General features: G+C 42.2%; 1 protein-coding gene across 6 annotated transcripts in view; it reads left to right on the forward strand.

The window, feature by feature from the left end:
* MRTFA (myocardin related transcription factor A) overlaps positions 1 to 27,994 on the forward strand; it is a 273,324-nt gene that overhangs the window by 202,213 nt on the left and 43,117 nt on the right. For all 6 annotated transcript variants that reach the window (XM_025400081.1, XM_025400083.1, XM_025400085.1 and 3 more), the window contains one exon: positions 19,875 to 19,940. In XM_025400081.1, coding sequence (XP_025255866.1) covers positions 19,875 to 19,940 — 66 coding nt within the window. The remainder of the gene's footprint in view (positions 1 to 19,874; positions 19,941 to 27,994) is intronic.

Raw genomic sequence — 27,994 nt, forward strand, 5'->3', positions numbered from 1 at the left:
TTTGGGAGGCTGAGGCTGGTGGATCACTTATCTCAGGAGTTCAAGAGCGGCCTGGGCAACATGGCGAAACTTCATCTCTACAAAAAAATCAGCTGGGCATGGTGGCACTTGCCTGTGGTCCCAGCTACTTGGGGGACTGAGGCGGGAGGATCACTTGAGCCCGGGGGTCAAGGCGGCAGTGAGCCGAGGTTGCATCACTGCAATCCAACCTGGGTGACAAAGCGAGACCCTGTCTCAAAAAACAAAAACAAACAAAAAAGAAGGGTAGCGGGTGTACAAAAATAAATTCACTAGACAAGAGACTAACAAGAGTGTAAACTTCGTGTGTGTGTGTGTGTGTTCACTTTCAGGCTAAATAACATCTAAGATCAGGATTTGTAGCTTTTACGCTCAGGCACTACATGAAGTTTAATTTTATGGATTTCATTCTTCCACGGAGAAGACAAATTTTGCTGTAGCCTTTATTAAATTTTATTTTTAAATCTTAATCTTTTTGAGTCAAATAGCTAAAATTTTATATAATTTAGGACTTAAGGGTGAGAAGTTTACTGTTTTTTTTTTTTGTTTACCCATAGAAAACTGTATACATAAACATTTGAATAAGCTTCAGATTATTTGTCTATCTAATTATCTATCTATCTATAACCCAACCTGTATGGTCTAATTTCTAATCACCTTTCTATTCCCTAATCCTTCCCATAGAAAAGGGCCAGGTGCAGTGACTCATGCTCAATCCCAGCAAAGCCTGTAATCCCAACAGTTTGGGAGGTTGAGGCGAGTGGATCACTTGAGTCCAGGAGTTTGAGACCAGCCTGGGCAACATGCTGAAATGTCATCTGTACAAAAACAAACCCCCCAAAAGCAAAATTGGCCAAGCATGCTAGTGTGCGCCTGTAGTCCCAATTACTCAGAAGGCTGAGGTGGGAGGACCGATTAAGGCTGGGAGGTCAAGGCTGCAGTGAGCCGTGATTGCACCACTGTGCTCCATCCTGGTGACAGAATGAGACCCTATCTTTTTTTTTTTTTTTTTTTTGGGACAGAGCCTTGCTCTGTCCCCCAGGCTGGAGTGCAGTGGCTTGATCTCAGCTCACCGCAAGCTCTGCCTTCCAGGTTCACGCCATTCTCCTGCCTCAGCCTCGCAAGTAGCTGGAACTACAGGTGCCCACCACCACGCCCGGCTAATTTTTTGTATTTTTAGTAGAGACGGGGTTTCACCATGTTAGCCAGGATGGTCTTGATCTCCTGACCTCGTGATCTGCCCACCTCGGCCTCCCAAAGTGCTAGGATTACAGGCGTGAGCCACCGCGCCCGGCCGAGACCCTATCTTTAAAAAAACAAAACAAAACAAAAAAACCACTTTAGGCCTGTCATAGTAGCTCACGCCTGTAATTCCGGTGATCCTGTGCCACTGCATTCCAGCCTGGGCAAGAGAGTGAGATCCTGTCTCTGTGTTTTATTTTGGTTTTTTTTTTTGAGACGGGCTCACTCTTGTTCAGGTTGGAGTGCAGTGGCACAGTGGTGGCTCACTGCAGTCTGGGTCAACAAGCACACACTACAGGCACACACAACCAGATGTTGTCTCCCTGTGTTGCCCAGGGTAGTCTGTGACTCCAAGTCTCAAGTGATTCTCCCACCTTGACCCACCACAGTGCTGGGATTATAGACACAAGCCTCTGTCCCTGGCCTAATTTAATTTTAAGGAAAACCGTTTTTTGTCTCTTTGGTTTGCCCTAGAATGAGTACCCTATTCTAAGTTTTGAATCTGTACAACAAAGTTGGGTGCAGAATGTCAGCGTCAGTGATACCAGCAGGGATTAGCAAATGAGATTCAAGGCTGCCCATATTTTCTCGGTGAATGGGCGGAACTAATACAATAAGGAAAATGCTGTTCTTGGTGCCTTTAACTTTAGAAGGGAGTCTTCAGATGGCCCTACCTAAAAGTGCTAAAGGAAGCACATTCCCAGTTTGTCTCCACCCTGTTCAGGCATCTGGTGCAAGTGCATGCCGTGCCCAGATCTTACATGATGGAGTTGGTTGCACATTGCTTTATAGATCCTCAGGAAAGAGACTGATGACATTGAAGTAACTGGCACTTTGAGATCTGTTTGCCGCGATTAGAGAAGGAGGTCACATCAAGGGGTGGGGGAGAGGAGTAACTACCCAAAATGAGTGGTAAGCCTCAGATTTTTGAGGATGTGGGGAATAATTTTTATTTATTTATAGTTATTAATATTTTTACTATGACTGTGGCATAAATGTAATATAGTAGGAAAAAAAACACAAACTTTGATATCAGGCCAACCTGTATTTGAGCTCTGGCTCTACCTCTTACTACCCATGCAGCTTCTTCATCTATGAGATAGTACGTATCTCAAATGACCATTGAGATGAAATGAGTCACTGTAGTAGTACATCTACCCAGTGACCACACAATGTAAGAGCTAAAGACATTAGATTCCTTGTTTCTTATATATTAGTTTTCTTCTCAAGGCAAGCCTTTTCTCAGTGCCTTTGCACTTACAATTTCTTATGTCTGGAACACTCTCCAGATCATTTTTATGGTTTGTCATAGTATTTAGGTTTCTGTCCAAGAGTCATCTGTCTCTTCAAAAGGGCCTTCTCTGTGCACCCTATCTAAAATTACCACCACCCCGTCACTCTCTGTTCTCTTGTTCCACTGTATTTTTCTTCACATAGTGTACTCCCTGAAATTATTATATGTACAACTTATTTATTATGTTTTCCCTACTAGAGCATATATTCTGTGAGGACAGGGACCTCATCTGTCCATGTTATTGTTTTATCACCTATAAATATTGACCTTATCTGTCCATGTTGTTTTATCACCTATAAGCATCACCTATACATATTAGTTCAATAAATGAATGAACAAACCAACTGACAATCTTCCTGGTGCCAGAAAAGAACCTGTGGCTGAATGCAGGAAGGAAGTTGTGCCAGGAAGCAAATGCTTTCTGCTTTTGTGGAGTGGATGTTCCCACACTGAGAGCCAGATAGGAAGTAGTCATGTGACGTCCTCTTACGTCCTTTTATACTTCTTCCTGTCTCTCTCTGGGAAGAGCCCCTTTGAATGACCTTTATTTAGTAGTTGTTATTTTTTGCCCTCTTGCCCAGGCTAGACTGCAGTGGCATAATCATGGCTCACTGCAGCCTCGACCCCTCAGCTTCCTGAGCAGCCAGGACTACAGGCAAAGGCTACCATGCCTGGCTAATTTTTTTTTTTTTAATTATTTTTTGTAGAAACAGGGGTCTCTCTACATTGCTCAGAAAAGTCTTGAACTCTGGCTGGGCATGGTGGCTCATGCCTGTAATCCCAGCACTTTGGAAGGCTGAGGCAGGCGGATCACGAGGTCAAGAGATCAAGACCATCCTGGCCAACATGGTGAAGCCCCACCTGTACTAAAAATACAAAAATTAGCTGGGCGTGATGGCGCACGCCTGTAGTCCCAGATATTTGGGAGGCTGAGGAAGGAGAATCGCTTGAACTGGGAGGCAGAGGTTGTAGTGAGCCGAGATCGTGCCCCTGCACTCCAGCCCGGTGACAGAGCGAGACTGTCTAAAATAAAAAAAGAAAAGAAAAGAAAAGAAAAAGTCTTGAACTCCTGGGCATGATCCTCCCACCTTGGCCTCCCAAAGTGCAGGGATTGCAGGTGTGAGCCATCATGCCCAGCCTGAATAACCTTTAAATGTGACCACCGTTATCCTGTTAAAATCTCAATTCCTTTTGGAATTAGAATATAAGCAGTGTTTTCAGTCTCCAGAGTTCTATGTCATATACTCTACATGTTCCATACTATTCACTGAAATCACCTGAATTTTCCCCTAGTTAGTATGTAGGTCACTTTTTTCCCATCCATATCATGCTGATAACGCTGTCAATATAGTGTCATTTTAAAACATAGAGGAGTGGGGTGCAGTGTTTCATCATGACTGTAATGACTGAGGCCAAGGCAGGAGGATAACTGGTAGGCCAGGAATTCAAGGCCAGCCTGGGCAACAATGTAGGATCCCGTCTTGACAAAACATAAACAGACAAACATACAGAGAACTGGTGTGTTTTATGAGAAAAGAGAGTTGGTTGAAGATTCAGGCTGTACATTTAGACAGAGCTGGGTTCCAATTTCTGCTCTTTTACTTTATGACCTTGAGCAAGTTGCTTAATCGGTCTAAACCTCAATTTCCTCATCTACAAAATGGTATAAGAGTTCTATCGTCTGCATAGCTTTGTTGTGAGAATTAAGTAAGATGATGCGTGTTTTCACCGTTTTGTAAGTGTTACTACACAATATAGACACCTTTCATTTGCATATTTTAGTACCGTAAGTTAGATTTTTCATAAGCTGATTCTTGGAAAGTTACCTGGTTAGATGTATAAGTTGCCCAGGTTTACCAGCCCAGGAACGTACTTCATTAATCTAGAGCCTTCATTCCCGACAGTATTCAGATTAAATAGAAGATATCTATTATATTTTGGTATTATAGGTTAAGAGTATTCCTTATCAGAAATGTTTGGGACTACAAGTGTTTTGCATTTTGGATTTCGTTCAGATTTTGAAATATTTGCATTATGTATTTGCAGGTTGAACGTCCAAATCTGAAATCTGACATGTGCCATTGAGCATTTCCTGTGAGCATCATGTTGATTTACAGGAATCATTATAGGAATTGATAATTTCTTTCTCTCCAAGAGATGGCAGCATTTCAATTTGAAAAACCTGACGTTTGTTATGTTTCATAATTGATTCATCAATTTTTTCTAAAGGTAGAGGCAAATTCATGTTTTTTTAAAATTTATTTTATTTTTTAGGAGCAGAGGTTTAATAGGCAGAAGAAAGGGATCTGTCTCTCTCTGTCTCTGTCTCTGTCTCTCTCTTGAGAAAGAGGGGACTTTCGACAGGAAAGGCCAGCCAGCAGCAGAGGATGCCCCAGATTTTATAGTCAGGCATGAGGAGGCGGTGTCTGATTTACACAGGGCTCACAGATTGGTTTGATCAGGTGTGATGTTTACATACTGAGCAGGGAAGGCTGGTTGCCCCACCCTAATCTTGTTATACAAATGAATTATCCCCTTAGCTGGCGCCATCTTGTCTGCTTCTTACTGTACATGTGGCTGGCAGAGAAGGGAAGGTGGAGCCAGCATTTTGAACGTGACTAGGCCCAGGTCGTTCTTTCCTGCCGGCATTCACCTGTGCAAGCTCCCAGCTTGCTTATCTATTTCAGCAGCTCAACTTTACAGGCTGCTCTTTGTTAGAAAATGATTTGGGGCTGCTTTTCATTAAAAAGGAAAATCTTACTGAGGACTTCCATACCCTCACTATCTGCCTACGTAATTTCTTCTTAACTCCTGTATTATTCACCCCTCTGGAATGGTAACCCTAACTGCTTTTAGAGAGTGTTGGACGACAACTCTTTCTGGCTCCTTCCTGCTGAAAAGGGGCATTGTGTGTGGAACAGCAGCTAGGGCTCATCCTGGGGTCAACCTAAGGGTCCTCAGATGAAAGGTGTGTCCATGCGTGGTTTGGTGTGCAGCACCATTTGGAGTTTGCTGTCAGAACCATTCCGATGGGTTGCAACACTGGTTTGCTTCTACCAGATGTTGCATTTCAATGAATATTGTACCTTGGTATCCCAGACGAGGTCCCTAATATGAAGCGGCTATGTTGTCTGGGGTAAATACTTGGGATTTGTCCTCTCACACCTAGAAAATTTAGGACATGGACACATACGAGGAGTTTAGGAGTGGAGGTTTCATAGGCAAAAGAAAGAGAAGGAAAGAGAAAGGAAAACAGCTTGCTCTCTAGTGAGAGAGAGGGGACTTCCAAGAGGAAAAGGCCCTCCATGGGTTTTTTAACTAAACTTTATTTGGAATGATTTTACACTTACAAGAAAGTTACACAGATAGTACGGAGAGTTCCTGCGTATCCTTGATCCAGTTGCCCCTAGTGTTAGCATCTTACGTAACTATGGTACATTTGTCAAAACTGAGAGATGAACGTTAGTACATTACTATTAAGTAAACTCCAAACTTCTTTTGGATTTCATTTGTTTTCTCACTAATGTCGTTTTTCAGTTCCCAGATCCAATCTAGGATACCACATTGCATTTAATCATAAGGTTTGTGGATGGTTGGTCAATAGAATCTCAAGGAGAATTTACTTTCCTTTCTTCACCTCCACTTCCTCCTTCTTGTCTTAACTTTGGATCTGAATCTCAAGAATTTCAGCAGCTCCTTTCTCTGGCAAAAGATAAATGGACCTTTCTGGATCCTTTAACAACTACTTTGGTATTGATAGCTTAGAATTTCAGGAGCATGCTTTTTGAATACTCAACTGTATATTTGATTTTAATAATGAATAAGTACTGATTCTTCTGCCTCTCTCTCAAGCTTGCTCTTTATAATTACCAGAGACTGCTTCACTGGCTACATGTTCCTAATCTGCCTTCCAAAGAAAAATAGTTCCCTTTCCTTTTTTTTCCCCTTTCCTTTTTTTCCCCCTTTCCTTTTTCTTTCCTTTCCTTCCTCTCCTTCCCCTTTCCTTTACCCTTCCTTTGATCTCTCTGCATCGCCCACCCCCGACCCCCACCAAGAACAACTTGGGATGTGATTTAAATAAGGGTGGTTTGATATAAAATAATGTTACCTTGCAGAATAAATTACCTTGTTGGAGGTGTGGTACCAGATTACTTGCAGTTCTTACTTTGTCCTAGAGAAAATCTGATGTAAAAGCCTCTAATGAAACATTTGTAATCTGTATTATAATTTTACAACTCACTTTTCATGTACATTGTGGTCTTTTGAGTTTCAAAGGGTATATGGATTAGGTTTCAAAATTGTATTACAGTGATAAAATTGAGGAAAAAAGAGATAGTTACTTGATTAGGTAGCAACAGAGATAGGATTGGGACCTCTGTGTTCTGTTTCTTTCTCTGGTGTCCTTTGGTCTCCCCTTAGAGGTCATCTCTGTTTTTTTTTTTTTCTTTTTTTTTTTTTGAGACGGAGTCTCGCTCTGTCGCCCAGGCTGGAGTGCAGTGGCCAGATCTCAGCTCACTGCAAGCTCCGCCTCCCGGGTTCCCGCTATTCTCCTGCCTCAGCCTCCCCAGTAGCTGGGACCACAGGCGCCGCCACCTCGCCCGGCTAATTTTTTGTGTGTTTTTAGTAGAGACGGGGTTTCGCCGTGTTAGCCAGGATGGTCTCGATCTCCTGACCTTGTGATCCGCCCGTCTCGGCCTCCCAAAGTGCTGGGATTACAGGCTTGAGCCACCGCGCCCGGCCGTGTTTTTTTTTTTTTCAAGACCGAGTCTCACTCTGTCGCCCAGGTTGGAGAGCAGTGGCGTGATCTTGGCTCACTGCAACCTCTGCCTCCTGAGTTCAAGCTGTTCTCCTGCCTCAACCTCCTAAGTAGCTGGGATTACAAGTGCCCGCCACCATGCCCAGCTATTTTTTTTTGTATTTTTAGTAGAGGCAGGGTTTTACCATGTTGGCCAGGCTGACCTCGACCTCCTGACCTCAAATGATCCACCTGCCTTGGCCTCTGAAAGTGCTGGGATTACAGGCATGAGCCACTGCGCCTGGCCAGAGGTCATTTCTGGAGGTGTGTTGCATTTATTTGGAACTTATAAAATATTTATAAAACCAACCCCACATTCAGTGCTGTGTAACCCTTTACCCAGAAGTCAGTTGAGTTGACAGTAAACCCTTTCTGGTTAAGGATAGGGCTAATTAAAAAATACATTGGGCCTTTGCAATGCTTTTGTTTATATTAAAAACAAGCCGGCAGGCGCGGAGGCTCACGCCTGTAATCCCAGCACTTTGGGAGGCCGAGGCGGGCAGATCACAAGGTCAGGAGATCGAGACCATCCTGGCTAACACAGCGAAACCCCATCTCTACTAAAAATACAAAAAATTAGCCGAGCGTAGTGGCAGGCGCCTGTAGTCCCAGCTACCCGGGAGGCTGAGGCAGGAGAATGGTGTGAACCCGGGATGCGGAGCTTGCAGTCAGCGGAGATCTCGCCACCGCACTCCAGCCTGGGTGACAGAGCAGGACTCCGTCTCAAACAAACAAACAAAAAACAAAACAAAAAAAACAAGCCACAGCTATGTTTTTGGTGCAGTGTACACTGTGCTTACCCATTCAGGCTGGTTTCACAAGTTGAAGGAAGAAAATTATCACGAAAAGGACAAGAGAAACTTAGTGTTTAGGCTGGATGCAGTGGCTCACATTTGTACTCCCAGCACTTTGGGAGGCCAGGGTGGGTGGATCATTTGAGCCCAGGAGTTCAAGACTAGCCTGGGCAACAGGTGAAACCCTGTCTGTACAAAAAATTAGCCAGGTGTGGTGGTGCGTGCTTGTGGTCCCAGCTACTCGAGAAGCTGAGGCATGAAGATCAATCACTTGAGCCCGGGAAGTTGAGGCTGTAGTGAGCCAAGATGGCACCACTGCTCTCCAGCCTGGGTGACAGAGCAAGATCCTATTTCAAAAACCAAAAAAGAAAAGAAACTTAATGTTTAGAAAGCTTAAGAACATTATATGTTAAGAAGCAGGAGAGGAAACAATTCCATTGGATGCTGTAGGACAGAGTAGGGCTCAAGAACCAGAAAGCAAGAGAGGTAATGAAACCAAGTTAGGGAACACAGAGACATTTCTCTTCTCTTTCATATCTTTTAGGCTATATCAGGACAGACTTATGGGCACATTCAATAAGTAGGGGCCCAGAGGAGTATTACTTTTGGGGAATGTTATCAGGAAATAGCTTGAAACTTTAATACCAACTGATCATGAACATAAAATACTTTCAAGACCCCCCCCGTTTTTTTTTTTTTTCCTGAGATGGAGTCTCACTCTGCCCAGGCTGGAGTGCAGTGGCGCGATCTCAGCTCACTGCAAGCTCCGCCTCCCTGGTTCACACTATTGTCCTGCCTCAGCCTCCCAAGTAGCTGGGACTAAAGGCACCCGCCACCATGCCCGGCTGATTTTTCTGTATCTAGTACCTAGCACAGGACCTAACAAAGTAGTATTATGTTGGTGCAAAAGTAATTGCAGCTTTTGCCATTAAAAGCAATGACAAAAACATCAATTACTTTTGCGCCAACCTGTAGTTGTTTAGTAAATATTTGTTAGGTGAGTGAATTGAGAAGATCTCTCTCCACACCCTGATTCCCAATCCTTATATTGGTGGTGATGCTGGAAAGTAACCCAGGTAGCAGAACTTGAGTAGCACCTGCTTCTGGAGACACCCTTCACCTGCTTTTAATCATGCATTCTAGCAATGAAGCTGGTGAGTGTTCAGAACAGCCTTCGGTTCTAATTGATAGGCCGTGTGGTTTTACAATTTGGATGTCACTAAATGATTTTTGAGGCATATAGGATAAATAGAATGTAAAATACACCAATAAAATAGGTATAATTCACTGTTGCAAAGATGAGTATTCTAATTATCTGCATGCTGAGCTTCACCTAAGGCTAGCACCCAACCTGTTCCTTCTCTGACCTTCCTGGTAAAACACATTCCCCAGTTTGAAGCTAGAAGTATTGGTGTCTGATGCTAAATTAAGTTGCATTTGCTTATTTTTTCTGGAACCTGGTGCCTGAAAATTAGAGAAAAAATATACCAATTGTTAGCAGGTCAAGCTTTAGGAATTTATAGGAGGCTATGAACTTAGAGTAAGGAAATACTATCCGAAACTACTTTTCACAGTTAATATTGGCTGGGTACAGTGGCTCACACCTGTAATCCCAGCACTTTGGGAGGCTGAGGTGGGAGGATTGCTTGAGCCCAGGAATTCGAGACCAGTCTGGGCAACAGTGAGACCTTGTCTCTACAAATAAAAAATTTAAAAATTAGCTGGGTGTGGTAGTACAAGTCTATAATCCCAGCTATTCAGGCGGCTGAGGTGGGAGGATTGTTTGAGCCTGGTGGGTCAAGGCTGTGGTGAGCCATGATCATACCACTGCACTTCAGCCTGGACAACAGAGTGAGAACCTGTCTCAAAAAAAAAAAAAAAAAAAACACCAGTTAATATTTATTAGTAAATGTACTACACTGTATATAAACAATAACTTGGAAGATATACAGCATCATATCACATGCATTAAATTCAGATAGAAAACTCACAGAAGTACATCTAGAGATACCAGATTTTATCTCTTTATTGGGTTGTTCTTTAGCCATTCTCTTCCCATTGACAAACCTTTAGTGGTAGTCTACAAATATATTTTATGGAAGAAGTGTGTTGGAAAATAAAATTTCTCTCCTGTTGTAAACTTTTGAACAAATAATAATTTTTAACTAGCCAGAGCTTGGGGGTCCATTTTCACTGCTCTTTGTCCTCTGCTCCAGGAAGCTACGTGTGAATTTGTTGTGGTCTCTGTTGCCCTTGTCCTGCAGGTCCTAGGACGTCCGTAACTAAGATGCCAGGACACCATGGAAGCTGGGAAATGTGTTGATAATTTGTGACAGTGGATATCCCTGGTCTGTATCCTGTTCTCTAGATGTCTGAGTTTAATGCTAAACTTCATGAGATGGGACTTGACACCTCCTAGAAGTGTTCACATATGATTGTTTATTAAATTATTCGTTTGGTGAAAAGGAATTTGAGAAAAAAAAGAAAAATTATTTGTTATTCTTAAGTGTTTCAATGTGAAAAATATTAAAAATGATCGTGGAAATAACAACATGTTTATTGTCAAAAAATTTTAACTTAAAAACTGAATCGTTGTTCAGAACACAGCAAAAGATGATGTGCCTTAAAACAGTATCAGAGGAAAGGCTACTTACTGGTTATTAGTTGGATTAAACCTGCTTTGCACTATTTACTTGCCATGATCTATCATTGGCATCACAAACATGGGTGGAGCATATTTAATTTCTCCATATGAAGTAAGCTTAAATTAGGCCAAAGTAGCATTACATAGGGTAGCTCTTGACATGGCATTGCATTAGAATTATCTGCTAAGCTTCTTAAAGAGATGAGGTCTAGGCCCCATTCCAGACCAATTAAAAACCTTCCCAGATGATTTCATTGTGAAGGGTAAGGGTTGAGAATCACTGGAATGAGAAAAGGATTACAAGGATAAGGATACAGAATATTTGGTTCCAGTCCTGGCTTCATTTCCTAGTATTTTGTTGAGGAATTTTGTGTCTATATTAATAAGGCATATTCATCTGTAGTTTTGTTTTGATGTTTTTCTCTGGCTTTGGAATCAGAGAATAATACTAGCTTCATAAAATGAGCTGGGGAAGTGTTTTCTCCTCTGTTTCCTGGAAGAGTTTGTGAATGATTGGTATTAATTATTTTTATTTTTTAATTTATTTTTTTGAGACAGGGTTTTGCTCTGGCACCCAGGCTGGAGTGCAGTGATGTGGTCTCAGCTCACCACAGCCTCGACCTCCCAGGTTCAGGCGATCTTCCTGTCTCAGCCTCCTGAGTAGTTTGGACAACAGGCACTTGCCACCATGCCTGGCTCATTTTTGTAGAGACAGTTTCGCCATGTTGCCCAGGCTGGTCTCAAACTCCTGAGCTCAAGCAGGCCCACCTACCTGGGCCTCCCAAAGTGCTGGGATTACAAGCATGAGCCACCATGCCCAGCTAAGTATTTGGAGAAATATATCAGCGAAGCCTTCTGGACCTGGGCTTTTCTTTGTGGGAAGATTACTATTTCAATCTCTTTACTTGTTACACATCTATTCAGATGTTCTATTTCTTTCTTGAGTCAGTTTCAGTAATTTATGCCTTCCTAGGAATTTGACCATTGCATTTCTTTTTCTTTTTTTGAGATGGAGTCTTGCTCTGTCACTCATGCTGGAGTGCAGTGGCATAATCTCAGCTTACTGCAACCTCCACCTCCCAGGTTCAAGTGATTCTTCTGCCTCAGCCTCCCAAGTAGCTGGGATTACAGGCTCGTGCCACCACATCTAGCTAATTCTTGTTTTGTTTTGTTTTGTTTTTAAATAGAAATGGGGCTTTGTCATGTTGGCCAGGCTGGTCTTGAACTCCTGACCTCAGGTGATCCACCTGCCTTTGCTTCCCAAAGTGCTGGGATCACAGGCATGAGCTACCACACCTGGCCTCCTTTTGCGTTTCTGATTTTTGTATATATTTTCTGTTTTTTTTCTTGGTAGTTAGGTAAATATTTATCAATTTTGTTCTTTTCAAACAACAGACTTTTATGCCTATTAATTTTCTCTGTTGTTTTTCTGTTTTTTGTTGTTTGTTGTTTTTTGTTTTTGAGACGGAGTCTCGCTCTTTCGCCCAGGCTGGAGTGCAGTGGCGCGATCTCAGCTCACTGCAACCTCCGCCTCCTGGGTTCAAGTGATTCTCCTGCCTCAGCCTTCCGAGTAGCTAGGACTACAGGTGCCTGCTGCCACACCCGTCTAATTTTTGTATTTTTAGTAGAGACGGGGTTTCACCATATTGGCCAGGCTGGTCTCAAACTCCTGACCTCAGGTGAACAGCCCGCCTTGGCGTCCCAAAGTGCTGGGATTACAGGTGTGAGCTACCGCACCTGGCCTATTTTTCTGTTTTGTATATCATTGCTTACCACTTTAATTTCCTTTCTTCTACTTACCATGGTTTAGTTTGCGCTTTTTCTAGTTTCCTTTTTTAAAATTAACTGAATTTTATATTCATCTAGTTTCTTAAGGTAAAGGCTTACAGCATGTATTCCAGATCTTTCTTCCTTTCCAGTGTAGGCTGTGAATTTTCTAATATAAACCTATGAATTTCCCTCTAAGCACTGTTTGGCTATATTCCAGAAATTTTGATAAATTGTTTAGTTCAAAGTACTTTCTAATTTCTCTCATTCTCTTTTGACCCATTGGTTATGAATTTCCCAAATTTTTTTCTGTTTTTTGTTATTTCTCTCTCTCTCTCTTTCTATATATATACACACACACACATATATATGTGTTGTGTGTGTGTGTGTATATATGTGTGTGTGTATATAGATATATATATTTTTTTGAGATGGAGTCTTGCTGTGTCACCCAGGCTGGACTGCAGTGGCCCAATCTCGGCTCACTGCAACCTCTACCTCCTGGGTTCAAGCGATTCTCCTTCCTCAGCCTCCTGAGTAGCTGGGATTATAGGCACCCACTACCATGGTCTGCTAATTTGTGTATTTTTAGTGGAGATGGGGTTTTACCATGTTGGCCAGGCTGGTCTTGAACTCCTGACCTCAGGTGATCCACCTGTCTTGGTCTCCCAAAGTGCTGGGATTACAGGCGTGAGCCACCATGCCCAGCCATATATTCTTTATATACATAATATTTATAGAGATGGGGGTCTTGCTATTTTTGCTACCAGGTTGGTCTCTGACTCCTGACCTCAAGTGATTTTCCTGTTTTAGCCTCCCAAAGTCCTGGGGTTATATATAGGTGTGAGCCACCATACCTGGCCTGTTTTTGATTTCTAATTTAATTCCATTGTGGTCAAAGAATGATTTTAATCCTTTAAAATGGACTGAAACTTGTTTTATTGCTTGGTATATGTTCTGACCTGGGGAGTGTTCCATGTGTGCTTGAAAAAAGTGTATATTCTGCCATTGTTAGATGGAGTGTTCTATATGTTTGTTAATTCTATTTGGTTGATGGTGTAGTTCAAGTCCTGTGTATCTGTATTAGTCTGTTTTGGGTTGCTACAAAGGGGTACTTGAGGCTGGTTAATTTATAAAGAAAAGAGGTTTATTTGGCTCGTGGTTTTGCAGGCTGTACAAGCATGGCACCAGCAGCTGCTCAGCTTCTAGAGAGGCCTCAGGAAGCTTTTACTCATGAAGGAAGGCAGAGGGGGAGCAGGAGTGTCACATGGCGAGAGACGGAGCTGGAGAGATCCCATGCTCTTTTAAACAAGTTTCATGCATGCGCATGAACTAAAAGAGTGAGAACTCATTACTCGCAGGTAGGGCACCAGGCCACTCCCAGCGGATCTGCTGCCGTGACCCAGACTCCTCCTGCTAGGCCCTGCATCCAACACTGGGGATCATATCTCAGCATGAGGTTTGGAGGGGGCATACATTTGAACTGTTTCAATATCCTTACTAATTTCTACCTAGTTGTTCTATTGTTGAGAGTGAGGTAGATTGTGATTTTTAGAGGAGATAAACTCAAATACTCCTTATTCAAAATTAGTTAAATAAGCACCATGCAATTTATTAAAATGTAGAAATGCTCTAGTATTAGTTGTACCTTACAAATGCCAGAAATGACATCTATTAATTTAGTTTCTAATATGTTGGGGCTATTTTAATATTTTTAGTGTGAAGGTCATTGTTAATTCTCATGAAAACTGATGCTTTCAAACTTGGCTCCAACCAGAGCAGTCTTTCAGTCGATTGTTTCTGGGTAGCAATTTCCCCCTGAAGTATGACAGCCTCCAGAGTTGGAAGCCAAATATCGGAGTGGGGTAAGAGAAAAGATTTTTGAGAAGTCTTGTCTGCTTTTTGCTCTCCTCAAGCATATAAATCTCAATTTTCAAATGCAGCACTGTTTTGGCTGGCTTATAATTTCTAGTCCAGGAACATTTCCCTTACTCATCAACAAGTTTGTTTTGGAGCCTTTTCTAACATAAACATTCTGAAAAGTGGTGGCCAAGTTTATTGCCATTTGATTAGAAGTTTCATGAGAAAAAGACTTGTCAGTATTCCTGAGTTACGGCCCAGTTAATGAAATGTCCCTACAGTATGAGAATCTTCCTTGAGAAGACTTAACTGAGCAAAGGATGCGGTGGAGGGAGGGGTCTTGTTTTTTTGCTGTCCTGTCCTTCTCATACTAACCCCACCTTCCTATTCTTTTCTACTTCCTCATAATTTATATGTTATCTTCTGATTGTAGAAGCCTTGGTGGAATCAGTACATGTATAAGGTAGGAACGGCTACCAACTGCATGTTTCCTTTCCAGTGAAATCCGGGACAAATGACCAGTGGAAGAGCTGGGCATGAGAACCCCGCTTCTTATTCCTTTCTTGTTCCAGTCCTGATTGACCCAGCTGTTTGATGTGTTCATTTCTTGGGTATTACCCCTTGAATCCTATCAACATGCTTCCATGGTCTTACACGACAGAGATATATTAAGGTCACTCCTTGGCTTTTCCTTCACCCCTAAAGGAGCTATTCAAATAGCAATTGATGCCTTTGTTTGAGGCAGGTAAAAAACTTGATTATTTCCATGGAGAGTGGAGAACCTAGGGTTTTTCATTTTATAGTTGTGTTTCTTTTCTTTTTATTCCATTCTTTTTAGCAGGCAACTCAGTTGATTCACCACCCATCAGCTCTAAAGACATCCATTCATCTATATATAGGTTGTTTACACAGACCCATTTAGAAACATGATATATTAGATTTGTGGAAATCAGTTAACAGTAAAGTATTAAAGGCTTATGCTTGTATACAAGTAAATATTTTTGTTTAGTCTTTACTGGCTTGGGGAATGATGAGCAGATCTAAGTAGTGATATACAATGACATAGAGAGATGTCAAAATTCCTGCTCTCCTAAATCTCCATAGGCTTGTACGGTCTGTGAAAATCATCATTTGTTTCAGATATTTCTTGTTGAGGGTGGATGTGCATTAAATTTATGGCCTCTGAAATTTATTCCTGATTTTGGTAACTTTGGCAGTGAACACAGAATGTATGGCTCTGTGGTATTTACTGAAAGGGGGTTATTAAATAATTGCTTCTAAAATGAATAATCCTAAGGTCTGGAAATGTAAAGTCATTTTATTTATAATGCTTAGAATTAAGAGGAATTAATAGACCAAGGAAACAGAAACTTCATATAAACAGCTGTTTCTTTGTAGTTGAAAGTCTCCGACGATGGATCATTTTAAGTCTACACAGATAAACATAAAGCAGATAAATTATAAAACAAAATGAATTATAGGTTGACTGCCATAATTCTGAGTTTACTGCTTCAGTCTTTTTTCCCCTTCTTTGTAACCATTGAAGGTTATGCAGTGCATAAAACAACACATATCTAAATCAGGTTATTGCAGTATCCAAGATAATTCTTTTATTTGAGTGGGGAACTTTTGTCAGATGTCAGATAAACACAAAGTTCAAAGTTAACTCCTAGGAGGGACAAGATGGAATTTTCAGATAACTGAACTTTAATTTCATTTAGTTTTAGAGGTGGAAAAGGTTTATTACATAAACTTTCCTCTTTGTACTAGAGCTGTATATGTGTGTGTATAAATATATATACATGCATAATATATACACGTGTGTATATATGCGTATGTATATTTAAGTTGAATATGCCTTTACTGTAGTCGCCACAGAAAACTTGAATCATAAATTTATTAAATGTGTTAGCTTTCATAAATTTAAATTTTTGCATTCATGAAGCAAGAAGTTTTTCAATCAAGAAGTTTATATAATATCCCTATGGCCCTATTTATATATGGTTTACTTAAGAAGGCTAGTGGTTAATATTTCAAAATTGTTCTTGGATAATAGCCATAGCTTATGTTAGTTATTGTTTCTTTGAAGTATTCAGACTTACTAAATTGCATTGTTCCCTTTTTCTCTGAAATAAAATTAATTTGTTACATTTAATCATTTTCTAATAGCTCATTTTACACTGGGCTTTAGAAACACTCTAAAAGATGACAATTATTTGCCCTTTTATGCCTCTTACATTTTATCCTGCTTGGCTGTCTTTTCTTTCTGATAGAGAGGCACATTGCCTATGATCAGGTGCCTCCACTCTAGAGTCACGGAAATGTGGTTATGAATCCCAATTCCAGCACCTTTGAGCTGTGTGACAAAAGGCAAACTTTTAAATATCTGATTCTTAGTTTCCTCATCTGTAAAATTGAGATAATAACTGTAGTATCCTCATAGGGCTTTTTAAAAGGATTTAAAAAGTTAAAAGCATGACAGTCACTTAACACAGGGCCTGACACATAGTAGCACACTCAGTTATTATTTGTGTTTTATTAATGCAATTATTGTTGCTGATCTATGGTTATAATTTTTTTTCTGAAATCAACTTCCTAGAGTAAATTTGTTTTATTGAAGTTGATCACCTGAATTCCTTTGACCCTGTTGAACCATCCATTTTACTTAGCCCCTTTGTCTGTCTCACCAGAGAATAAACCCAGGTGATCACACTCCACTCCTATTATCACAGTAGAGCAGGCTTTCAGAAGATCCTAGAGAGGCAAAGTAAGGCCTAGGTTTTGGAATCAGAATCCCTGTCTCCAAATCCTGTTCTACCTCTTATTAGTGGGATAACCTTAGGTGTATTACTTAAACCTGCTGGGCCTCACTTTGTTTTTCTGTAAAATAGGATTAGTAATACCTATCTTGGCCTGGCACAGTGGCTTGCACCTGTAATCTCAGCACTTTGGGAGGCTGAGATGGACAGATCACTTGAGCCCAGGAGTTCAAGACCAGCCTGGGCAACATGGTGAAACCCCGTATCTACAAAAAAAATTAAAAAATTAGCCGGGCGTGGTGGCACGCACCTATAGTTCCAGCTGCTCCAGAGGCTGAGGTGGGAGGATCCCTTGAACCAGGGATATCAAGGCCTTGGTGAGCTGAGATTGCGCCACTGCACTCCAGCCTGAGTGACAGAGTGAGACCTTGTCTCAAAAAAACAAAACACCAAAATGTATCTTCATATGGTTGTTATGAAGATTAAATAAGTTAAAATGTAAAAGAATGTAAAACAGTGTCTGGCAGAGAGTACTTGCATCATAAATGTCAGCTATTATTGTAACTCCTGCTGTTTTTATCTAGTTAGTTCTCCAAGGCTTTGTTCTTAACAGTGTTAATTTGTAAAATAATAATAGCCTCTTGGTTCAGTTTCTCAGACTGTTTGTAACATCCTTTTGAGATCCAGTTCAGTACAAGAAACAATTATTGAATGCCTACTATGTATTAAGTGCTATGAGGGACATATATCAGTAAGGCATATTCTCTTCTCTCCAGGAACTTATAAACTGGTAGGAGAGGTAAGATATTGAAGGGCTACTATTACACAAGGCAAAATATTATGCTTTTTCCTAACACATAAAAGGTAGCTCACAGGAGGCCTATAGTAACTCTGAATGCTGTGGAGTGAGTCAGGAAGTTCAGATGAACAGGGTAGGGATTTCCAGGTGAAGTGAATAAAAGAGGTAGGAAAAAACTCATGGTACTTGAGGAAGAGTAACTGGCCAGCCTTGATAAAGATGACTTAAAATGGGAGAGAGACAATACAGGCAAGGACACAGCCAGGGAGCTACGACTGCAGCATGGGAAAACATGGCAGGGTAAAATTGATAAGAGAGGAGTGTGAGTGTGAGGAGGTAGAGTTGAAGTTGGCCTAGACATTTAAAAAAATACTGGGAAAAATAGTGATATCATTAAAGAAGTAAGGATGGGAAGTGGATTGGGTTTTTGGGAGGAAAACAAGTTTGGGTTTGGATCTACTGAATTTGAGATGTAGGCAGGAGCATGGTTATGGTTCTGCCATTCTTGGATGCCTCCCTAAAAACTGCTCTGGGGATAGAAAAGGCAGATATTAAGATGATTCCCAGTAGATTCTGGTTCCTCTCAGATGTGACTTGGAAGGCCCCTACACTTGAAGACAATTATGTAAGGAGACTTTCCTTGGCCCGTGGGATCCTCCTAACCCTCCTTCTCTGAACATTTTCTTTTTTTTTGTTTTATTTTTTGACATGGAGTCTTGCTCTGTCACCCAGGCTGGAGTGAAGTGGTGTGATCTCAGCTCACTGCAACCACTGCAGTTTCTCATTTAGTCTCTGAATGACAGCTGTGCCGTCGTCATTCTGCCTAGTTTGTAGTTATAACACCCTTTAGGTTTAACTGGCTTTTGAAAGAAAGATAGTTGATTTTTTTTTTTTTCCTGAGATAGCGTCTCACTCTTGCCCAGGCTGGAGTGAGAGAGAATAGCGTGATCTCGGCTCACTGCAACCTCCGCCTCCCAGGTTCAAGCAGTTCTCCTGCCTCAGCCTCCTGAGTAGCTGGGATTACAGGCGCCCACCACACCTGGCTAATTTTTGTATTTTTAGTATAGATGGGGTTTCACCGTCTTGGCCAGTTTGGTCTCGAACTCCTGACCTTGTGATCTGCCCGCCTTGGCCTTCCAAAGTGCTGGGATTATAGGCGTGAGCCATCGCGCCTGGCCGATAGTTGATTTTTAATTTTAAAAATCTCTCTATTAAGTTGTTTCATTAAGCAGTATTGCCAGAGTGAAAATAAGAGAAACACCCATCAGTCTCCCCTAGCCCGGATGTGCTTTGAGTCATCTAGCTTGATTGTTTCACCTCAACAGAAAAGGCTGTAAGTGAAGAGAAAGAAGAAAAACAGAGGCATATTAATGGTAAAATATTTTGTAGGCTAGAAAAAGGCATTGCTTGGTGAAATGGCTATAATTTTTAGATGCAAAAGAAAAAGTTTATGAATAGTACTTCCTGATCTATGTGAGTAGTACTTTCATTCACTATACTTATGGTGGTAAACATTTGTTAAGCGTAGAACCTCTGGAGAGCTTTTTCTGCTGGATGATGGTCCTCGTTATGATATTTTGAGTTTGGAATAGGTGTTTTTTAGTTTTAGGAGGAGGAGTCAGTGTTGTGGAGGTTTTGAGTAAAAGGCAAGACTCTGGTGCTTTGTGGATTGTTATCGCCCTGCAAGACCCTTCGCAACTTCCTCTCACCGCCCACAGCAGAATACGGAAACTCTGCTGTATCAGGCCACTTCTGCAATTACAGACAGTTGCACTTCAAGGGGACCCTTCTTTCACACTACATCCTTCTGTTTTTAGACTTTTTTTGCATTTGAAAATGTGTTTTTTGAGGTGGAATACCCAACTGACCTCTCATCTCTCCTCTCTTTCTGCTGCCCTGCAGTGCTACAGTTGAAACTCCAGCAGCGCCGGACCCGGGAAGAACTGGTGAGCCAAGGGATCATGCCGCGTAAGTGCCTCTCTCTCAGCATTTGGTAGATTGCTTTTAGGACATGGCTGTGTTTACTGAGTATGCCGTGGGAAGCATCTAACATAAAACAAGGATGATGGGTTTTATTTTCCACTCTTTTCTTTCTCATGACTTTCCAAGTTTAGAGCTCAATCACTAAATAGTTAACTAATTGATCAAATTCAGGGAAACAAACTGGGTTTAAAGGGTCAAACCTGGTTTAAATTAGGTGTAAAGGGTGCCATTGAATTTTCCTTTACTTTGGAATTGCACCTCTAAAAGAGTTTTCACTCTGTTATACTTCCTTTTATAGGAGAGGGGCAGATCTTGAGCTGGGGTATTGTGAGGAAGAACCACTTCTTGCATATGCTTTGCCTTCATGTTCTGGTTCTTAGGAAGAGAAACCTCTTTTCTGGTATTTTGAATCAACCACAGTTTTATGCAGAGTGAGATCCTGAGATACTCTAAGGCTGGCCTGGGTGTGAGCATGGCTGAGTAGAGTCGTCGATGGCACTATCACAGCACTGGGCTCAGTGGGTGCAGAAGTCCGTCCCTTAGGGGAAAAAAGAAACCAAACCTTGCGATCTGTTAGAAGTAAGGAAATTTGCCTTTAATACCAACAACATTATAAACAGAGTTGAAACTGGAGCTGGTGAGGTTTTGATCTTTCTGACATTTCTTTTTTAAATCATCAGCAGAGAACATAGGCTCTCCCTCTTTTCTGTTTGTGTGTTATCACTACTTGGATACACCGTAAGTCAAAAAACAGTCATACAACTTCTGGCTTCATGGTGGGAGAACTGATGTTTTTCACTTTAACTCGTTATCTGCTGGCTGACTGCTACCATATTTTCCTAGCTGTCATTCATTCATTCATTCATTCATTCAAAATCTTTGAGTACCTAATATATGCCAGTTGATACAGCAAGATAAATCCGGCTCTTGCTCGCAAGTGATTTATATTTAGAAGGGCAAGACTAGTAAGACAAGAAATTTCAGAGCAGGGATCACCTTGAAGTGCAGCTGGTAAGTTCAGAGCATGGTAAGTACTATCAAGTCAATTAACTGATTGGTGCATTAATAAGTAATAGGAATAAGATGGGGTCACTTTGAATAAGATGTTCAAGAAAGGCCTCACTGAAGAGGAAAGATGAGCTGAGATCTAAAGGATCAGATGAAACTGGCCATTCAGAAAGCAGGAAGAGGGCTCAGAAGAAAAAGCAAGTGTTTGGGCCTGGTGCAGGCCAGAAGTTGGTGTGTTTGGAGATCATCAAGTAAGCCAGTGGGGCTGGGGCGTGGTGGAGAGAGAGAAGTGGCAAGTGAAGGCGGGTAAGGTGGGCAGGGCCAGAACCAGGGCATTATCACCCACATAGAGGAATTGGATTTGACTTTTCATTTTAATTTTTTTTTTTTTGAGACAGAGTCTTGCTGTGTTGCCCAGGCTGGAGTGCAGTGGTGCAATCTTGGCTTACTGCAAGCTCTGTCTCCCGGGTTCATGCTGTTCTCCTGCCTCAGCCTCCCGAGTACCTGGGACTACAGGCGCCTACCACAAGGCTCAGCTAATTTTTTTTTTTTTTTTTTTTTTTAAAGTAGAGACGGGGTTTCACCGGGTTAGCCAGGATGGTCTCAATCTCCTGGCCTTGTGATCTGCCTGCCTTGGCCTCCCAAAGTGCTGGGATCACAGGCGTGAGCCGCCACGCCTGGCCTTCGTTTTAATTTTTGAGAGATGGGGTCTTGCTAGGTTGCCCAGGCTGGACTTAACCTCCTGGGCTCAAGCAGTCCTTCTGCCTCAGGCTCCTTAGTGGCAGGGACTACTGGTGTGCCTCACCATACCCAGCTGGATTTGGTTTTAAGTGCAATGGGAAGCCATCGAAGACTTTTAAGCAAGTCAGGACGGACTTACCACAATAGTGATAGGGTCCATTTCTAAGAGAACCTTGTAACAAGTATAAGGAGCCTGGGGTCTGTTTCTTTCTTTTAACAATTTTTTTTTTTGGTGGGGGGGTGGGTACAAGGTCTTGCTCTGTCATCCAGGCTGAAGTACAATGGCATGCTCATGGCGCACTGCAGCCTCCACCTCTCTGGCTTTCGAGCAGATCTTCCCACCTCAGCTTCCTGAATAGCCCTGGCACTATAGGTGCAATCCATCATGCCTGCCTAATTATTTTTACTTTTTGTAGAGATGGAGTGTGCCTCTGTTGCTCAGACTGGTCTTGAACTCCTGGGCTCAAGTGGTCCTCCTGCCTAACCTTCCCAAAATGCTGGGGTTACAGGTATGAGCTACCTTGCCTGGCTTGGGGTCTGTTTCTATCCTAAACATCAGCCCAGAGAGCTTAAGTCCCAAATTAATCTTTTTGTTTACTGCAGTTCACTGCCAGACTATTTACCTACATTATGCTATCTTCTATGGCCTCCAGTGAAGGACTCTCTACCCCCAGTTCTTAAAGCAGTAGGTGGCTTGCGCTGTGCATCAGCAATGTGATCAGGTCGGGCAATGCTGTACTTTACAAAACTCGCCTAATCTCCCAGTCCATACTGTGGAGAAACAAGATACCTACCCAGTGTCTCATCTACTTGTCCTTTTCACCAAGGACATCATATATTTAGTGTCTACTTTGTGCCTAGAGTAGTCCTAGATGCTACCAAGATTAAAGAAGAGGCATGGTACCTGTCCTCAAGACATTGAACAGCCAAAATTTGGGCTGCCAAAACATACCCATACACAAAATAAAGAGCAATTCAGTGCTGACACATGGGATACTATCTGTAATTACAGCACTAATTCTGAGAGCATAATGCTACTTCTCAGGACTTGTAGTATGTTCAGGATCTAAAAGCACTGCACAGAATGAGTGCCCTGCATTCTTTTTCCTGTCTTTCCTGTAATAACAGGGGCTACTGGAGATCACTGTTTAATAGGATTTATCTGTTAGTCTCCTTACTTAGCATTTCTTGGAATACTCTATGTTGGTAAGACAAATGAGCCAGGTGCAGTGGCTCACACCTATAATCCCAGCATTTTGGGAGGCCGAGGAGGGTGGATTACCTGAGGTCAGGAATTCCAGACCAGCCTGGCTAACATGCTGAAACCCCGTCTCTACTAAAAATATAAAAATTAGCCGGGCATGGTGGCATGCCTATAATCCCAGCTACTCGAGAGGCTGAGGCAAGAGGATCGCTTGAACCTGGGAGGTGGAGGCTGCAGTGAGCTGAGATTGCACCACTGCACTCCAGCCTAAGCAACAGCGAGACCCTGTCTCAAAAAAAAAAAAAAAAAAAAAAAAAGACAAATGATGCTTTGGTTATTGCAGTTATCTGCGTATATGCTTGTATCTCCTACTAGACTATGATCTCCTTGAGAAAGTATCATTCATTTATACATATATATATATAATCGGTCCCCAGTGCCTGGCACTGAATGAAGGAATGAATGAAGACAGCCAGTTGTAAAGTGCGGTGTGTGCATGTGTGTATGAGAGAGTCCGACAAACTGAAACAGATACCAGTCTATTGAAAACCTGTTGGAATTCTGGGCATGGAGTTTGAAAGAACACTCCCATTCTGTCAGAAGCCCAAATTCTAAAATTGTCCTGAATATCTAATCATATACTTTGGGTTGTTCTCTGTCTGTGAAGTGAGAATAATTGCCTTTCCTGTGGGAATGGAAATGACCTGCTTCTATGAGAATATTGCATTTTCCCATATACCAAGATCCACCTTCAGCTGTGGACATAGTCTTGTTATCAGTTTTTCTAGAGAAGGAAGTAGGTAACAAATTCTTAGATTATGAGAAAGAATGTTGAAGACTGGGAGTAGTTTCAGGTGTGAATTTTCTTCTCATTTACGTACCTGTTGGTACATGGATAGGGTCTCTTGTTCCCAGAAATGAGGCTTTTATTTTTTATTTTTTTTTGCCAGACCCCTACCTAGTGAGTAACCCTCCTTCACCCCTACCCTGTGTCCCCCAGCTCCTGTTGTAATCTCCAACATCCTCTGCTACCCCAACACCCGGTCATTCTGCTGACTTCCACTAACCCCACTCCTCACCCTCCACTCCATATTTTTTTTTTTTTTGAGACGGAGTCTCGCTCATTCGCCCAGGCTGGAGTGCAGTGGCGCGATCTTGGCTCACTGCAAGCTCCGCCTACCAGGTTCACGCCATTCTCCTGCCTCAGCCTCCCAAGTAGCTGGGACTACAGGCGCCCGCCGCCACGCCAGGCTAATTTTTTGCATTTTTAGTGGACACGGGGTTTCACTGTGTTAGCTAGGATGGTCTCGATCTCCTGACCTCGTGATCCACCTGCCTCGGCCTCCCAAAGTGCTGGGATTACAGGTGTGAGCCACCGTGCCCGGCCTTTTTTTTTTTTTTTTTTTGAGACGGAGTCTTGCTCTGTTGCCCAGGCTGGAGTCAGTAGCGCCATCTCAGCTCACTGCAACCTCTGCCTCTCGGATTCAAGTGATCCACCTGCCTCAGCCTCCCAAGTAGCTGCGACTACAGGCACACGCCACCATGCCTGGGTAATTTTTGTATTTTTAGTACAGACAGAGTTTCACCATATTGGCCAGGCTGATCTTGAACTCCTGACCTTGTGATCTGCCCGCCTTGGCCTCCCAGAGTACTGGGATTACAGCTGTGAGCCACCATGCCCAGCCTTCCATTCCAATTTTCTTGACCTGAGGTGTTTGTTTGTTTTGTTTTGTTGAATGGATTCTTGTTCTGTCGCCCAGGCTGGAGTGCAGTGGCGGGATCTTGGCTCACTGCAACCTCCACCTCCAGGGTTCAAGCAGTTGTCTCGCCTCAGTCTCTCAAATAGCCGGGACTATAGGTGTGCACCACCATACCCAGCTAATTTTGTGTGTGTCTGTGTGTGTGTTTTAGAGATGGAGTTTCACCATGTTGGCCAGGCTGGTCTTGAATTCCTGACCTCAAGTGATCTGCACACCTCGGCCTCCCAAAGTGCTGGGATTACAGGTGTGAGCCACCACGCCTGGTCAGCCTGAGGGGTTTCTGAAAAGAGCTCTCAGATTTAAATTTTGTTGTACAACTTAGGAGGTAGGCAGGGCCCTCAAGCCGAGGGAATGGGCAAGTTAGTTATGGCTGTACTTTGTCTCATCATTTCTGGTTGATATCTTTTATCAAATTCTTCTCCGTTGAATTTTTTTGCCTCTGGGAAGGAAAGAAACCCATCTACCTCATCTTCCAGAACACTTGCATGTAGTTATCCTGTAGGACTGGCTGTCCTGACATCGTCATATCTGTAGGACACAGTGTGCTTCAGTGGCTCCCTTCCCTTCAGGGTTGTTCTGTTTCTACATGTCATTCAGTGTTGGGGTATGACCTTTCCATAAAATTTAAGGGATTAAAGAATCCCCTGATTCCTACATACCTCTCTGTACTGCTTGATATGCTCTGTTCATGGCGTCTCAACTGAGATACAGAAGTTGTTTTTTGATGTGCTGTTAAACAGAATCATTTCGCAGTATTCTTTATTCTCGTGTAAACATAAGTTTCAAATTTAACATCACTTAACTCTACCAAATACAGAGTGCCAGATAGCAGAGGCTTATATAGTCTAGGCCCTAAATTTTCACTAATGATGTCTTGCACATATCTTGAGGGCGAGGACAGATGGCAGAGATAGGGAGCTGGTCTTGAAATCCAAAGATGAAGACCAGGAATGCCACTGTATCCAGGATGAAGACTCCCAGAAGAAATTGGTCATGTTTGGTACACTTTCTTCTCAAAGCTTTCCCTGCAGCCTTTCTCTATGATGTTTAAAGGTGTACAGGGTCATAAGGTTAAGGTGAAAATTAAGAAAAACGTTCTGGCGTGAGAGCTGTTGCAGAAGATAACCTTTCAAAGGAAAACATGGAAGGTTTTCTGACCTAGACAAATCAGAAAAAAGTCTCCTGTATTCTTTCTGGATGTGAGAGAAGCTTGTTTGTCTCTTGTCAGTCCTTTATAATTGAGAATCCTTGGAAAAAAAGCAGAGTACCATGTTTCTAATGCTACAGTTAACCCTCAATTTATTAATTTCCCATATGCAAGTAGTAGAAAAACCTTGACTAACACGTGAGGAAATAATTATTTTTGTCCTATAGATCTTCGAAGACCTTGCTCTGTCTTCTTGACCGAGCTTGTTTTTTTCATTTTTAATGATGTTCCTGTGCACCCACAGCAGAGTTAAAATTTCTTCTTAAAAGTGCCAGGATTGATGACTATGGTCTCTCTCTGTCTGAAGCTGCAATTCTTCTTTCTTTTTTTTTTTTTTTTTTTTTTTTTTGGAGACAAAGTCTCGCTCTCCCAGGCTGGAGTGCAGTGGCGTGATCGCGGCTCATTGCAACCTCCGCCTCCTAGTTTTTGTATTAGTAGTAGAAATGGGGTTTTGCCATGTTGCCCAGGTTGGTCTCAAACTCTGGGCTCATTGCAAGTGACTTTCCTGCTTCAGCCTCTCAAGTAGCTCAGATTACAGGGACCGACTACCACGCCCAGCTAATTTTTGTATTTTTAGTAGAGACATGGTTTCGCCATGTTGGCCAGGCTGGTCTTGAACTCCTGACCTCAGGTGATCCATCCACTTTAGCCTCTCAAAGTGCTGGTATTACAGGCGTGTGCCACTATGCCTGGTCCTGCGATTCTTAATAATGTTTTTGTTATTTGTAATTTGGGAATCGTGACTTACATTATTCTTCACCAAATATGCAACCTAAGTTTCAACATTCTTTTTCCTAAGTACATGTGAATCAAATCCATTTTGGTAATCTTTTTTAAAACGAAATTTTTTTTAAAATGGATTAGGTTGTGACTCACTAATGAGATGTTCAGGATTTGGTAACCAGTAGACAGAATCTAGGACCTTAGGCTAGCCTAGTTTGCAGAGATGATAAAAGAAATCAAAGGATACAGAGACTACAACTTATTTTATGATAGGCTGAGCCAATATAAGGTAATAGTAATGGTGATAATAAAGATAAAATGAGCCAAAAGGAAACTTTTTATTTTTAAAATTTGTTTATATATATTTTTGAAACAGGGTCTGGTTCTGTCTGTTATCCAGGCTGGAGTGCAGTGGTGCAATCTCAGCTCACTGCAACCTTTGCCTCCTGGCTCAAACCATCCTCCCACCTCAGCCTTCTGAGTAGCTGAGACTACAGGTGTGGACCAGCACATCCAGCTGGTTTTTGTATTAGTAGTAGAAATGGTGTTTTGCCATGTTGCCCAGGTTGGTCTCAAACTCTGGGCTCAAAGTGATCTGCCTGCTTTGGCCTCCCTTAGTGCTGAGATTACAGGCATGGGTCACTGCACCTGGCCTAAATTTAATTTTATTTATTGAACAACCCCCGAACCAGAATAGGTGCAGAAAGGCTCCCCTGAATCTTTTAAAATAGATTTTATTTTTTAACAGAAGTTTCAGTTTCACAGCAAAATTGAGCAGAAGATACAGAGATTTTTCATATACCCCCCTGCTAAAAATTATAAGTAATTTTTAGTTCTTCAGTTTTTGTAACCCCTGAAAAGATAAACCAACTTCCTAAATCTTCAGTGTTTCTTGTAATAAGACCGGAAGGCATTATGATTTGACATTGTCACTATCAGGCTATCTTTATAAAATACTTAGATAGGCTGAGAGTGATGGCTTATGCCTGTAATCCCAGCACTTTGGGAGGCCGAGGTGGGTGGATCACTTGAAGTCAGGAGTTCGAGGCCAGCCTGGCTAACATGGCGAAACCCCATCTCTACTAAAAATACACACATGCAAAAATTAACCAGGGGTGGTGGTGCATGCCTGTAGTCCCAGCTACTCGGGAGGCTGAGGCAGGGGGAATTGCTTGAACCTGGGAGGTGGAGGTTGCAGTGAGCCGAGATTGCACCACTGCACTCCAGTCTGGGTGACAGAGTGAGACTCCATCTCATTCATACATACATACATACATACATACATACTGGGATGCCATGGGATCTTTTTTTTTTTTTTTTTGAGACAGAGTCTCACTCTGTCGCCCAGGCTGGAGTGCAATGGCGTGATCTTGGCTCACTGCAAGCTCCGCCTCCC

The sequence above is a fragment of the Theropithecus gelada genome, chromosome 10 (assembly GCF_003255815.1).
Source record: "Theropithecus gelada isolate Dixy chromosome 10, Tgel_1.0, whole genome shotgun sequence".
Classification (NCBI taxonomy): domain Eukaryota; kingdom Metazoa; phylum Chordata; class Mammalia; order Primates; family Cercopithecidae; genus Theropithecus; species Theropithecus gelada.